The sequence below is a fragment of the Peromyscus leucopus genome, chromosome 18, assembly GCF_004664715.2.
Source record: "Peromyscus leucopus breed LL Stock chromosome 18, UCI_PerLeu_2.1, whole genome shotgun sequence".
Classification (NCBI taxonomy): Eukaryota; Metazoa; Chordata; class Mammalia; order Rodentia; family Cricetidae; genus Peromyscus; species Peromyscus leucopus.
In genome coordinates, this window is record NC_051078.1 from 10,050,798 (window position 1) to 10,064,314 (window position 13,517).

General features: G+C 45.6%; 1 protein-coding gene across 5 annotated transcripts; it reads left to right on the top strand.

The window, feature by feature from the left end:
* Nucleotides 1-3,113: 3,113 nt before the first annotated feature.
* Nucleotides 3,114-3,745, top strand: LOC114693327 (mitochondrial import inner membrane translocase subunit Tim9). Of its 5 annotated transcripts, XM_028869651.2 has the most exons (3): nucleotides 3,114-3,145; nucleotides 3,236-3,425; nucleotides 3,596-3,731. In XM_028869651.2, the coding sequence occupies exons 2-3, from the start codon at nucleotides 3,262-3,264 to the stop codon at nucleotides 3,699-3,701; spliced, it is 270 nt and encodes an 89-aa protein (XP_028725484.1). In that variant the 5' UTR covers nucleotides 3,114-3,145; nucleotides 3,236-3,261; the 3' UTR covers nucleotides 3,702-3,731. The 5 variants fall into 5 exon arrangements, with proteins under 5 accessions (XP_028725484.1, XP_028725489.1, XP_028725486.1 ...); XM_028869656.2 differs by lacking the exon at nucleotides 3,114-3,145 and having other exon boundaries at nucleotides 3,162-3,396; nucleotides 3,651-3,741; XM_028869653.2 differs by lacking the exon at nucleotides 3,114-3,145 and having other exon boundaries at nucleotides 3,163-3,396; nucleotides 3,636-3,731.
* Nucleotides 3,746-13,517: the final 9,772 nt, after the last annotated feature.

Consider the following 13,517-nt stretch of genomic DNA (forward strand, 5'->3'; position numbering starts at 1 on the left):
AAAAAAAGAAGTGAGTCACTGGGAGAATCGGAAGGCGTGTCTTGTGATCAGGTCCCACTTCTCTGCTCCCCGACCACCATGAGGTGGACTATACCCCACCCTCCCATCTGGTGCTCTCCCTCCGTACAGACCCAGAAACCACCGTGGCAGCTGCAGGTGCTGTACATTTGAAATCCTGAGCTAAAAGAAAGCCTCCTCTGAAGTTGTTTTCATTAGACATTTGGTCACAGCGGCGAGAAATTAAGTGTGTGTGTGTGTGTGTGTGTGTGTGTGTGTGTGTGTGTGTGTGTACAAATATATATTTCTTTTCCATCATTCCATTATTTTAAAAATCTGGTTATGGTAGCTTGCCTTTGTAACCCTGGCAGTAAGGAGGCTGAGGCAGGGGGATTGTTGTCAGTTTGAGGCCAGGATTACACAGTAAACACCAGGTCAGCTTGGCTTATAGAATGAGATCCTGTGTCAAAACAGTAAATCAAAAAAAAAACAACCCAAAAACAAAAAAACAGTAAACCAAGGCTGGAGAGATGGCTCAGGGGTAAAGCGTACTGGCTGATCTTCCAGAGGACCCGGGTTCAATTCCCAGCACCCACATGGCAGCTCACAACTGTCTGTAACTCCAGTTCCAGGGGACCAGACACCCTCACACAGACATACACGCAGGTTAAACACCAATGCACATAAAAATAAATAAATCTTCAAAAAGAACAATAAACCAAAACTTAAAGATCAAATTTGCTAGTATTGTGCATGATGCACATATGTGGACAAATCTGCTACAACATGCATGTAGAGGTCAGAGGGCAAGGAGTTAGTTCTCTCTGTTTTTACATGAGTTCTAGGAAACAAAATCAGGCCACCAGTCTTGTATGGCAAGTACTTTTAACTGCCAAAGCATCGTACTATCTCCCCCATTCAAAAAGTGTGTAAATATTATTAGTGTCAAAGGTATAACATCTTACACATTATTCTTTAACAGAACCTTGCTGGGAACTGCAAAAAGGCTGGAGTCTAGATTTGTTTTCAGGACATGGAAATGATTATGAATGGTGCTTAAGAGGATTTGGGGAAACAAAGCTAGATCACAAAGGGCCAGATAAGCAATGTCTTCCGACTTCAGTGGACAATGATTCACTCCAGTGTACAGTTTAGAAAAGCCAGTGACTCCAGCCGGAGGGATTTAGCAGGAGTCAAACCAATAAGAAGTCAGTGAGTGACTCCCATGATCTAAGTGATGAATGTGGCCTGACTTGAGGCGAGCAAATGCAGACAGAGGGCGAAGAACCGAGTTGAGGGCGGCCAGGAAAGAGGTGACAAGTAGAGAGAGTAGTCGCGATGATCCTGGACCCGGACAGATTCTGGGTGCTGGTCCATTCACTAAGGGGCAGCAGGGACCGGAAGCCAGAGGCCAGTTGTGCCTGTCAGTGCGAGCCAGGGCCATCCACAGATCTCAGCACCCTCGGAAGCGACCTCACTTGAGTGAACAGCCGTGCACCGAGAGAGAGTCCTCAGCCGAGCCGGAAGAGAAGAGACGATGTAGGACCACAGTGAAAATGGGACCCATGTTTAAAAGTTTAATCTCAGAAAAGATACCCGTGTTTCCACAGCTTGAACCAGGGAGCGGAGAAGTTTTCTCCCACTGGATAAGGGTTATGATTGCTGTTTGGTTGCTGCCCAAGACTCATGGATTAAGGTCTCCAGTTACAGCTATGGAAAACTCTTTACTCTCCAAATTGAAAAATACACATGCTCCTCAAGCACACATAAAACACTGATTAAGACGGACCATATACCATGTCACAAAGGAGAGCTCAAAATCTCTCCATACTTCCGTATCATATAGATTACATTTTAAAAGCCACTTCACCCTCCAATTAGATACCAACAATAACAATGCAGAGAGGGAGAAACATTTTGATTCACATCTGAGTTAACTGCACCTACAAACAATTCCTGAGTAGGAAAGGAAATCACGTTGAAAAATCACAACATATTTAGGTCCAAACAACCGCAAAGGCATATTAGAAATTATAGGGCCTATCTAAAGTGGTTCAGAGATATATTTAAAGCCTCAACTATTTCTTTCAAAGGATACTGTAAATAAATAGCATTTACCTCAAGAGCATGCATAAAGTCGCTGGAGGGAATCATGATACCAGAGTGAGACGCCATCTTCAGTTTATACACATTACTAGGTAAATAAGCAACCCTCATTTGCCCCGAGTTTTCAAAATTCCTATCAGTCAGGTAGTAAGAATGCTGATTTCATTCACGCTACCCTTTTCCATCTCTTTTATATCTGCATTGATCAAAACCTTTGATGACTTTGTAGGTCATTGGCTTTCTCATCTGTCTTATGTATATATAATAAGCATAGCTGTGGGCAATGTAATTCTCTGACTGAAGATACAACATCCCACGTTGGACACAAGGACTCCAAATTGAAAACATTTATGAGGGAAGTAAAAGTAGAGTAAAGAATAAGACCAGGGGCCTAGCAGTCAGCTGGTAGTGAATTCCGTCTCTGCTCTTCCTATTTCAGTTAGCTGGGTGACATGGGCAGACCCAGAAAACCAGTGACATGCCCACTTCCATCTCTCCATGAGAGTCGCTGTAGCAGTAAGGCCATCAAGACTGTGTGACAATTTTGAGTCACCAAATACACAAGGCTTGCGTGTCTACACAGAGTCAGAGATCACTTGGTATTAGAAAGTTATTAAGATTAAAAAAAAGGAACCATACCAAAAAAAACATAACATAAAAAAGGAACCATCCTTTATGGCAGAAGGGAACAGCTTGGACAAACACGTCCATGAACCTTTTTACATTTGGCTTTTATAATCATAACTCGCCGTGATGTGGATTGGGTCATTTATTCCCATTTCCCAGTAGGGCAGTGAGGTCCCAAAGGGCTTCGGTGATTTTGTCAAAGCACATGACTAGCCAGTGAAATCTGAATTTCCTGGTTCTTGGTTCGCTCATCTCCCTATGACATGATTCAGCAGGGTTGCTGCCTAGAAAAGCCTGTTAAAAGACCTTAGCAGGGCGCAGCCCCCTCCTTCCACCGACCCCTCCGATCTCGGACTCCGTACACGGCAGCCCCTCGGCCCCGAGGCCGGCGTTGGATGCCAGAGCCCGTGGCTAAGTAAGAAATCCAGCTTCCCTGAAGACATTCAAGCAAAAGGCGGGGCAATTGCTTTTCCAGAGCAGAAAGGAAACTCATGCATCAGAAAAGGTGATTAATAAACACATTGAAAGAGTATGGCTGCACAGATACCAGAATCCGACCAGATAAAACAGTTTAAGGAGTTCCTGGGAACCTACAATAAACTTACAGAGACCTGCTTTTTGGACTGTGTTAAAGACTTCACAACAAGAGAGGTGAAGCCTGAAGAGGTTACCTGTTCAGAACATTGCTTACAGAAATATTTAAGCCGGGTGGTGGTGGCGCATGCCTTTAATCCCAGCACTCGGGAGGCAGAGGTAGGTGGATCTCTGTGAGTTTGAGGCCAGCCTCGGCTACCAAGTGAGTTCCAGGAAAGGCGCAAAGCTACACAGAGAAACCCTGTCTCGGAAAAAAAAGAAAAGAAAAGAAATATTTAAAAATGACACAGAGAATATCCATGAGATTTCAGGAATATCATATCCAGCAGAATGAAGCCCTGGCGGCCAAGGCAGGACTCCTGGGCCAGCCACGGTAGAAGCGCGGAGACACAGACTTGCCCTGGGATTGTCGCAGCTGCTGCGCAGGCCATGCAGGTTCACCTGGAAGAACCCTGCAGCAGCCCAGAGGAGTGGAGGGGAGCCTGACCAATGGGAACCCCTGGACAAACAAATCACCCTTCACCGGAAAGAAGCGGAACAGAAGGCCGTCCGGTTGTGAGAGTGATAAGAGGCGACATTGTTGAGGCCTTAAGATTCCTTAAGATTCAGCTGCGCGGTCACCTTGATTACAAAAATAAACCATTGTTCCTTTCTTTGTGACTGGTAATTTTAAAAGCAAAATATGTGTCCAATCATGTATGAGATAGAAAAAATTTATTACTAAAAGTAAAATAAATAAAAGTAAAAAAAAAAAAAAAAAAAAGACCTTAGCAGGGTCTCCTCTCCCTCCCTCCCTCCTCCCTCCCTCCCTTCCTTCCTTCCTCCTCTCTCCCTCCCTCTCTCCCTGTCTGTCTCTGTCTCTGTCTCTGTCTCTGTCTCTCTTTCTCTCTCTCTGTCCCTCTCTCCCTCCCTCCCCTCTCCCTCCCACTTCCTATCCCTTCCAACTTTGGCTTCCCTCTTTGTCGCATTCCCGTTTTCTTCCCGAGTAGTATTCCTTTGTATGAATGTACCATCATTTACTTATCCTTTAGCCAGGTAAAGAGATACATGGCATTTCGGGACACAGTGAGTATAAAGCCGCGTAAGCCTTTGTTTGTGCATTTCTGCAAATTCGTGTATCCATTTCCTTTTGCTGTTTTCATTTCCCTGTAGGAAAAATATCTAGACACATGTCTATTGCTGTTCTACTAATGATAGCAAGGAACTGACCTAGATGTCCCTCAACAGATGAAGGCATCACAAAAATGTGCTGCACACACGTGGACTATAATTCAACTGTAAAGAAAAATGAAATCGTAGCATTTACAGGAATATGAATGGATTTGTAAAGGATAACATTAAGTGGGGTGACCCAAACTCAAAAAGAAAAAAAAACCTCACTTGTTCTCACTCATATGCAGATCTTAGTTTATAATGTACACACACAATACGCGCGTGCAAGCACGAGCACACACACACACACACACACACACACACACACACACATATATATGTACATGTGTACATGTAGGCATAGTCTACAATAGTCTACAATTTTGAAAGAAGACCGAGAGAGGGCAATATTAGATGAGGATGAAGATGCTTCAGTCTTCAAAGAAGACACAGAACTTTTTTTTTTCTGGTTTCAACTCACAGGGTTTTTGTTTGTTTGTTTTGTTATGTTTTTCATGGTGAATAAGCAAATTCAACTTTCCGGGTGTTGAAGTAGCAAGAGCCATAAAAAGTAATGACCTAATGAATTTAAAAAGTGTAATTGGTAGTGAAGACACTAAATTCTTAAGTAAAGCTCCATGAGTTCAGAACGGCTCTTCTGTGTTGACGTTCACTGATAAGTGTAGACTTGAGGACTAGGCAAGCACTGGAGTGGTTTTCTTAAGCCAGGTGTGTGATGGTTCTGTTTGTGAGTTAATTAGAATATGGTTTGATTAAGGAAGGGAGGGAGGGAGGGAGGGAGGGAGGGAGGAAGGGAGGGAGGCCCTTTAACAGCTTTCCGTTACCATGTAGAAATACTCATATTCTTCACCTTAAAACCCTCTACATCATTCTTCTCCCCAAATCACCAAATCTTTCTCATGCCACCCTCCTCCTCAACATAATGCAACCATCTTTACTTCCTGGAACATTCCACTCCTCCTCAACACCTGTCGTAGTCAGGGTTCCATTGCTGTGAAGAGACACCATGACCATGGCAACTTTCATAAAGAAGCACATGTCACTGGGGCTGGCTTACAGTTTCAGAGGTTCAGTCCGTTATCGTCATGGCGGGAAGCATGGAAGTGTGCAGGCAGACATGGTGCTGGAGAAGGAGCTGGGAGTCCGACACCTTATCCAAACACACAATTTCCACTGTACTTGTGTGTTCGTTTCGTAGCTCCCTGGGTCAGACATCTGTTTCCTATTTTCAGGTTTTTAATTGCCATTCCCAACTATGTGCCCAGCACACAGTAGGTGCCTAATGACGACACCAGATGAAATGAATTAATAAATGAGTGATGGATTCTGAGACAGTTTAATAAATTTCTTTAGAACCTCTGCCTTGTCACCTTCTGGAGTTTATTTCCACCCCCCACCCCCCACCCCCCACCCCCACTGTCTTGACTAACTATGATTACTGCTTTCCCTAGGCTATGCTGTATGACCTCAAGCCTGTCTGTCATATCCAAATGAAGCTGTCCTATCTCCCATCTCCATAGGGACTCTGCCCTCTTCTGGCCTATAAAAACCAATTCTATTTTATTGAATATTTATGGTCTAGTTAACATCTCTTCACAGACCATTATTGTCATCATAACTGGCAATGTGTGAAAAAACAAGGACTTAACCCAGAGGACCCTGAAACTCTGTGTGTTTAGTAACACCTTTAAGTCAGACTTATTACAAACTCGTGAGTGATTCATGCATATGTTGGCCATCTTTGCCAGTTACCGAACACCTATATATCCATGACCTACCTGGCTGGGAAACTCAAAGAGCCCCAGGTGCAAGAAAAAAAAAAAAAAAGAAAGCACTTTTAACTAAAATAACAAGCTTGTCCCATTCTGAAATAACTCTCTCTCCCCTCGCCATACCCTAGTGCACTGGGGGTGGGGGCCTGGGCTGCGAGCTTTAGTATTACTAAGTCCGTGCTTGAGACAATACCATTTTTTGTTAGAGATGAGGTGTAAAATCAAGAAAAAGAGCTAATGTCACACCGCGTCACGCTGCAGAGGGACATGCAGGAAAGATTTCTTTCTCACTTGCTTAGAGGACTCTGTCTATGAGAGTTGTTGGTGTTTCTCTGTGTGATCCACTCATCCATTGCTGGAAGTCGGCTCTTCCTGGGCAAGGCTCTGTCATTCACCCCAACAAAAGATGAAGGAACCTGGATCTGGAATTGCTTTAGCTACCTTGGGCTGCTCTGAAGCTCATGGAATGCCAGGTGCCAAGTGGTCCTCTGGAGTTCTCTCCATTCACCTCACTTGTTCCTCTCGTTTCCTCATTGTAGACTGAGCAACCTAGGTAAACCCAGCAGTGAGGGGGAGGGGCGAGCCCAGGAATATAAACAAACAATGGTGCAAGCATAGGACTTCCTAAGGGATTCTGAAAGGGAAAGGCACTAGTTTAGAGAGATACAAGGCTGAGGACTGGCGAGGTTATGTATGACTTGGAGGAGGAAGCATGTGAATTAGCCAACTCTTTAGGCTATTTTCCCTGTGGTGTTTGGTATACAGCGTTAGATTTATTATTAATCCATTATTATGTTATATTATTGCAGACTTATGCTATATTACTAACATAATATTAATGTATTATTACCATCTTCACGGAGCAATTCTCCTTATATGTAGCATCCTCCAGTGAAATTTGATGTATCCATCTTTGTAAAAGGATGCTGTGACACAGTGCAGGATAATCACATGACTCAGACACTTAGAGCTGTGGACCACACTGATCAGTGAAAAGAGGATCAGATCGATTGACCGAAAACCCCAGTGCTCCAATTACGTATCCAGGGGTCTTTCTTTCCTGGTGTTATTCTCCTTTCTCTCTGTTGTCTTTATTTCTCAAGCAGTCTCTCACAGGCTGCTGAGCTGCTCATCACTCCGATTTGGCCTCTCCAACAAAACCAAAGCTTTGGTGTCTAGACGGTGAGGTAAGAGTTAGAAATGAGCACTCAGTTGCTTCTTCTGTCCTCTTCCTGGTCCCTGGGGACGGGGATGCCAGGCCTGGACCTTCAGAGATGGATGTGATGGCCCATCAATAGATATCTAAAATAAATATAAGGTAAGATGCAGAAATAGAGGAGGAAGGAGCTGTGTTTTAGGAAGGGTCAAGAGGGAGTGAGAGCAGAAAACAGAATACCATAGCGGAATCGTCCCTTCAAGAACAGTTACAAGGGCAGGTGCTGAGTGTGGAAGCTGTGTGAGCCAGGAGCATTCAAGAGACAGTACAGGGCCACGTGTGTGAAACACAGGAAGCCAAGAGCCATCAATGGACAGGAAGTGAGAAGAGAATAGGAAGGAAAAGTCACAGGAAGGAGAGCCCCCATAGACCCCTGCAGAGAGCAGGCGGTGTTCTCACAGGGGCGTGTCTATTGAGGATCTGTAGGCATGGGACTGACATGTCACTGCTTATGTTTTAAGAGGTTGACTGCCAGCTCTTATAAACTTTAGGAGGAGCGAGGAGTTGAGGAAGAAGGGGAAACTCATGAGCTAAGAGGCTCAGGGTAGCAGCAAGAGCTCATAGGACCCACAATGGAAGCTTCATATACAACCACACTTAAGAAGTCTTTTGAAGTGTGCATCCATGGAACCAGGAGAAGGGTAGGAGTCTAGGGTGAGTCTGTAACCCTGGCCCTGGGTAGGAAGCCAGAGGACCCCTGGAGCTCACTGGTCATCCGATACAGCCAACTTAGCCAGCTCTAGATCCAGTGACAGACCCTATGCCGAAGAATACCATAGAGAAGTGATGGAGAAAGGCAGATGGAGTCAACTTCCAGCCTCCACACACCCATGCCCACCCCAAAGCCTCAACCATCTTTCCAAATCCCTGGTCCGGGCATGTTGCTCTGTGGGTAGGTCCACTTGCAGTGTTTTCTGTTCGCAAATTGCGAAGTGAGGATAGACGTGTTCATCAGCACGCTCAACTTCAGAACCAGGCTGAATGTTCGTTCACTTACTCATTCCATTTCAGAGGTTTGGCATCAGACCCAGAAGCCAACAAGTTCCAGCCCTCGTCAAATCTGACTTCTCTTCCCAGCCCATGCGCGTGCACCTGGGATTCACGGTTCTGTTCGCTTTTGTTACGGTTTGGCTCTTACATACCCCTTGACGGGCAAAGGTTGAAGGTCTGATTCCTCACTCGTGGTCCTAATGGGAGGTGGTGGAAAGGTCTGTGGTGGGTGGGCTTCTGTAGAAGAAGTAAGACATTGGGGGAGTGTCCTTGATAGATATGCTGGGACCCCAACTCTTCTCGCTCTCGCTCTCGCTCTCGCTCCCTCTCTCCTTCCCAGCCACCACGAAGTGAGCAATATGGTGCTCCACACCCTCTCATCATGATGTGTTTCCTTGACACAAACCAGGTCGAGACCTTTAGGGGGTTAAACAACCCTTTGACAGGGGTCACACTGTCAAACATCCTGCATACCAGATATTTACATTACCACTCATAACAATAGCAAAATTAGGAAGCAGCAATGAAAATAATTTTATGGTTGGGAGTCACCACAACATTAAGAAGGTTGAGAACCACTGATGTAGAGTGTACTGAGCAGCCATGTCAAGGAACCTGTGAAACTGATCCAAAGTCAATCGCCTCCTTTTCGCTTTCTCGAAGTCATCGGAAGCTGAATCACACCACTTCCCCATTCACATTTAGACCTGAGGTGCCCCAGCTACAGAGTTCTTCACTTCCACTAAGGTAAAGTTATTGATTAATTGAGAAACTCAAAAGTAACTGGAAAAGAGAAGAGTGAACATAAAAGGAAGGTCGATTTCTGCTTAATAGGTCTGCTCTCCAAGAGCCATGCACCTTTCTGGGGTTCAAACCTTTGTGCCCAAAGTCAGAGGCAGGGCTGTTAAACAGCTCGGAAGGCTTTGGATGGTAATTCGGTGGGAATAAAGGGCAGGCAATGGGCATCCTTGGAGAAAGCTGCACTGAGCTGACCAGCATGGTCTATATGAGTTCTATACTCTACACAGTCAAAAGACTTTCTCTCTCTCTCTCTCTCTCTCTCTCTCTCTCTCTCTCTCTCTCTCTCTCTCTCTCTCTCTTTCTTCTTCTCCTCCTTCTCCTTCGTCTCCGTCTCTTTCTCCTTCTCCTCCTTCTCCTTCGTCTCCATCTCCTTCTCCTTCGTCTCCGTCTCCATCTCCGTCTCCTTCTTCTCCGTCTCCTTCTTCTCCTTCTCCTTCTTCTTCTTCCTCCCTCCCTCCCTCCTTTTCTCTCTCCCCTCATTTCATTCTGTTTCCACTATTCTCTGAACTGGAAAAAACTCTAGAGCTCTGAAAAGCAAGGAGATGTAGTCCTCAGCCACGGCTTGTTTTTCATTGAGATGGTGTTTGCTGAGTGCTTAGGTCCAAGACACTGTCCAGAAATGAAAGATGAAACAAAGACAAATGTGCATTGTGTATGCCTTCAAGGAGTTACAGTCTAGAGAAAGTGCTCAGATGTATGCGCAACCATTCAACACACATTTATTAAGTGCTTACTGCATACCATTAACCTCATAGCAAACATACTCTAAGCATAGGAAAACTGTAGGTAACATGGAAAGTCATTGTTTATTCTGGAGAAGGGAGATAAATAATGAAATAACAGTATAACCAATCTTTATACTATTACCAACTAACTGCTGTTACTGAAAACTTCTAGGTCTGCCTATAGGGTACATGGTGACATCATTTTTTTTCCTTTGTGACATTAGCTGTGACTCATTATGACCCATGATTAAGGTGTTGGCTTTTATATGTCATTCACAGGCAGAAGCTTTAAGGGACAATGTGCAAACTACCATTATCTCCACTGCTGCCGGGATTGTGTAAGCCTGTATTAGAAGATCATTCTGTCCCTTGGTGACATGAATGATTAACGTGAGCTGAGTCCCCTACAGGGTGCACTGGGCGTATAGGAGAAAGACAAATTTTTGTTTGCTTAATCACTAATGTTTGGGGACTATCAGACACAATGGGCCTATTCTGTTACTAGAGAGTAGCTCAGAAATTTGTAGGAAAAAAAACCCTCTGAGTAAAGGAAGCTAGGTAGCTCAATGGGTAAGTGCACAAGCTTGACGATGTAAGTTTGAAGCCCAGAATCTATGTTATATATATAATCTATGTTATGTGATATATATATATATATATATATATATATATATATATATATATGTTGGATGTGATGCATACATCTACAATCCCACCTCTTAATGAGAAGGGGAGACAAGAGACTAGCCAGCAAGCCTCTAGTATGCTGCAGAGCAGATTCAACAAGAAAGACCATACCTTACCAGGGTGAAAGGCAAGAATGGAGTCCTGAACTTGTCCAGTGGTCTATGTGTGCCATCAGATAGACATGTTGGACGGTATTTTGTTTGTGTTCTGACAAATAAAGCTTGCCTGGAGATGAGAGAAGCAGGGCAGCAGCCACTGGAGACATCTTACCTCTATGAGTCTTCAGACCAAATGGGGGGTGAAATCCTGTTTCCACCTGCCTTATATTCCTGTCTCCACCTCCCTAGTGCTGGGATTAAAGGCGTGCACCACCACCACCTGCCTCTGTTTCTCTTCTAGATTGATTAGTTCAGTCTCGAGTAGCCCAGGATGGTCTTGAACTCCTGATCTTCCTGCTTCCTCCTCCAAGAGCTGGGGTTAAAGATGTGTGCCAACACTGCCTGGCCTCTATGGTTAATTAGTGGCTGGCTAGCTCCACCCTCTCATCTCCAGAACAGAGATCTCTGCCCTCAGAACACAAAACAAAATATCATACAATATATACATACACATAAAGCCAAGTGCTGCGAAGGGAATCGGAGCATGAGAAACGCCAGCCTGAGCATGGCATCTGAGCTGCTCGTGTGTGGCTCTTACCGCTGCCTCACTGTTTATATCACCACCACATGTTATTGACCCACTGACACTGTGCACACCCTGCCCTCAACTCGACTGCCGCTACTTGGGCCCCAGCCTTAGACACCTGGCTATGAACCCCCCGTCCCCCAATATTTTTTTTGACTGGATGAGTCCCCCCCCTTCACTCTTACAACACTGAAAATGAGTCTTCCACACCACGTTTACCTTCTCTAGGATCTGATCCTTCAGAAACTCACAACTGATCAAGTCGTACGCCCTACGCATCGTCTTCTGCTCTCAGACGAAACTCGAAACAGATCCATGTCCTTTGCAGGGAGGGCAAAGTCCTCATCACACGCCTGCCTGTGGGTGGGCCCTCCTCCCTTATCCTGACTCCATGGCCACCCTCCAGGATTTTCTCCCTCCTGGAATGCTCTGCATACTGTGTTCATGCATCTGTGCCTGCTCGTGGGGTTCTCTTGGCCCTTTCCACATCCCTCTTCTGCAATCCGTCCCACGGCACTGTGCTGAGAACAGAACTTTCTATCTATGGTTGCACAGATGATCTAAAGTATGTGTGTGAGCAGGTGCTGATGTCTCTAACTAACACGGTGATTTACTTCTTTGAATGAACCCTGGAGACTTCTTCTCCTGCCATGGCATCATTGTGGTCTGTGCACTCGAAGCATTTTTCCAGACCTTTTTTTTTTTTTTTTTTTTTTTTTTTTTTGGTTTTTTGAGACTCTGTGTAGTTTTGGTGCCCGTCCTGGATCTCACTCTGTAGACCAGGCTGGCCTCGAACTCACAGACATCCGCCTGGCTCTGCCTCTCCAGTGTTGGGACTAAAGGCGTGCGCCACTGCCGCTCAGCCTCTAGACCTTATTTTCAAACCTGTTCCAGGCCTAGTTGCTCTCTGTTTGTTTCTGACTCTTGGCTTTTTTCTTTCTGTCTGGTGCCCTTAACTTTATGATGTAGACCTGATATATGTCAGTGTGTCCCCAGTTCATGTTAGAAGCTTGGCCCAGGGTGATGGCATTGGAAGAGAACATGGACTCTTTAGGATGTTGGGGAATAGGATGCCCTCAGTCAGTGGAGGGTACCACCCTTAAAAAGGATTGAAGTTCTCCTGTGAGCCCTTGGTAGTATTCTCAAGAGAGTTACTGGAAAGCTCTGAGCCTGGCACAACTCAGCCGACTTCCTGCTTGCCTGTTTACCATCTCTTGTCCCTTCCTCTACTTTCTCAGATCCACTCGCCATGCCAAGACACTGCGGGGGGGAGGGGGCGCGGGGCGGGGGCGGGGGGCTCACCAGAGCCTGCACTGTGCCCTGAAGACGCTCACCCTCCAAAAGGTGATTTTGAGGAACCTCTCCCTTTTACAGTTAGCCTGTCTCCAGCAGCTCCTAACGCTGGTGACGAAACGGACTGAGAAGAGAGATGCGCAAAGTGCCAGCCTCGGAATTTGCACCGGCCTCTCAGAACGTAAAAGTGTTGGGCCTGTTTGGATCAGTTCTGGCAATAAACTCGGACGATTGCCGGAGCCTCATAGTTCAGCCGGGAGTTGGGTGCTACTCACCCCTGCACCGTAGCTGTTCCACACAGGGACCATAGCTGAATTGGCCTGACCTTGCAGAGCCGGCCTCCAACTTCCCTGGCGCTTGCTTTAGGACATCTAAGAGCCGCCTACAAGCCTCTCCCAACCGCCTTCAACATGATACAAAGTTTCCAAAGGTTTGAAAGGTGAGTGGTAACGGCTTCCGGCAGCAATCTGGGTGGTCCCACCGGTACATCTTCCTCTGCCGCCCGTCCTTGTCTTCCTTCTCCTGTTAAGCTCTGAAAACGGGTTCCGATCCATCACTTAGCAATAGACAGGAGAATTTGTCCAAGCCTGTCTGAAATTGGGGTACAAAAACCACAAGAATGAAGTTGTGCGCTTTTCTTTCTTTAAAAAAGAAAAAAAAAATACTTGGCAATTCTCAAATATGCATTCTGATGTGGGTGAGAGGTCCGAATGAGCCATACTACATGTCTGATTCTGTTAGCATGGATCTCCTCCTGGGGCCATTTTGCCTCAGAGAGTATGTTTTGAATCTTTTCTGGCCTGAGGAGGGGGTAACCCACAGGAGCTGTGAGTAAGGCTGGCGGCATGCAGG

Excerpts from the sequence above, each read along its gene's own strand:
- LOC114693327 (XM_028869651.2), top strand. The coding sequence starts at position 3,262 with ATGGCTGCACAGATACCAGAATCCGACCAGATAAAACAGTTTAAGGAG. Across the intron at positions 3,426-3,595 it reads TCAGAACATTGCTTACAGAA|ATATTTAAAAATGACACAGA; the intron begins ATATTTAAGCCG and ends AAAAGAAAAGAA.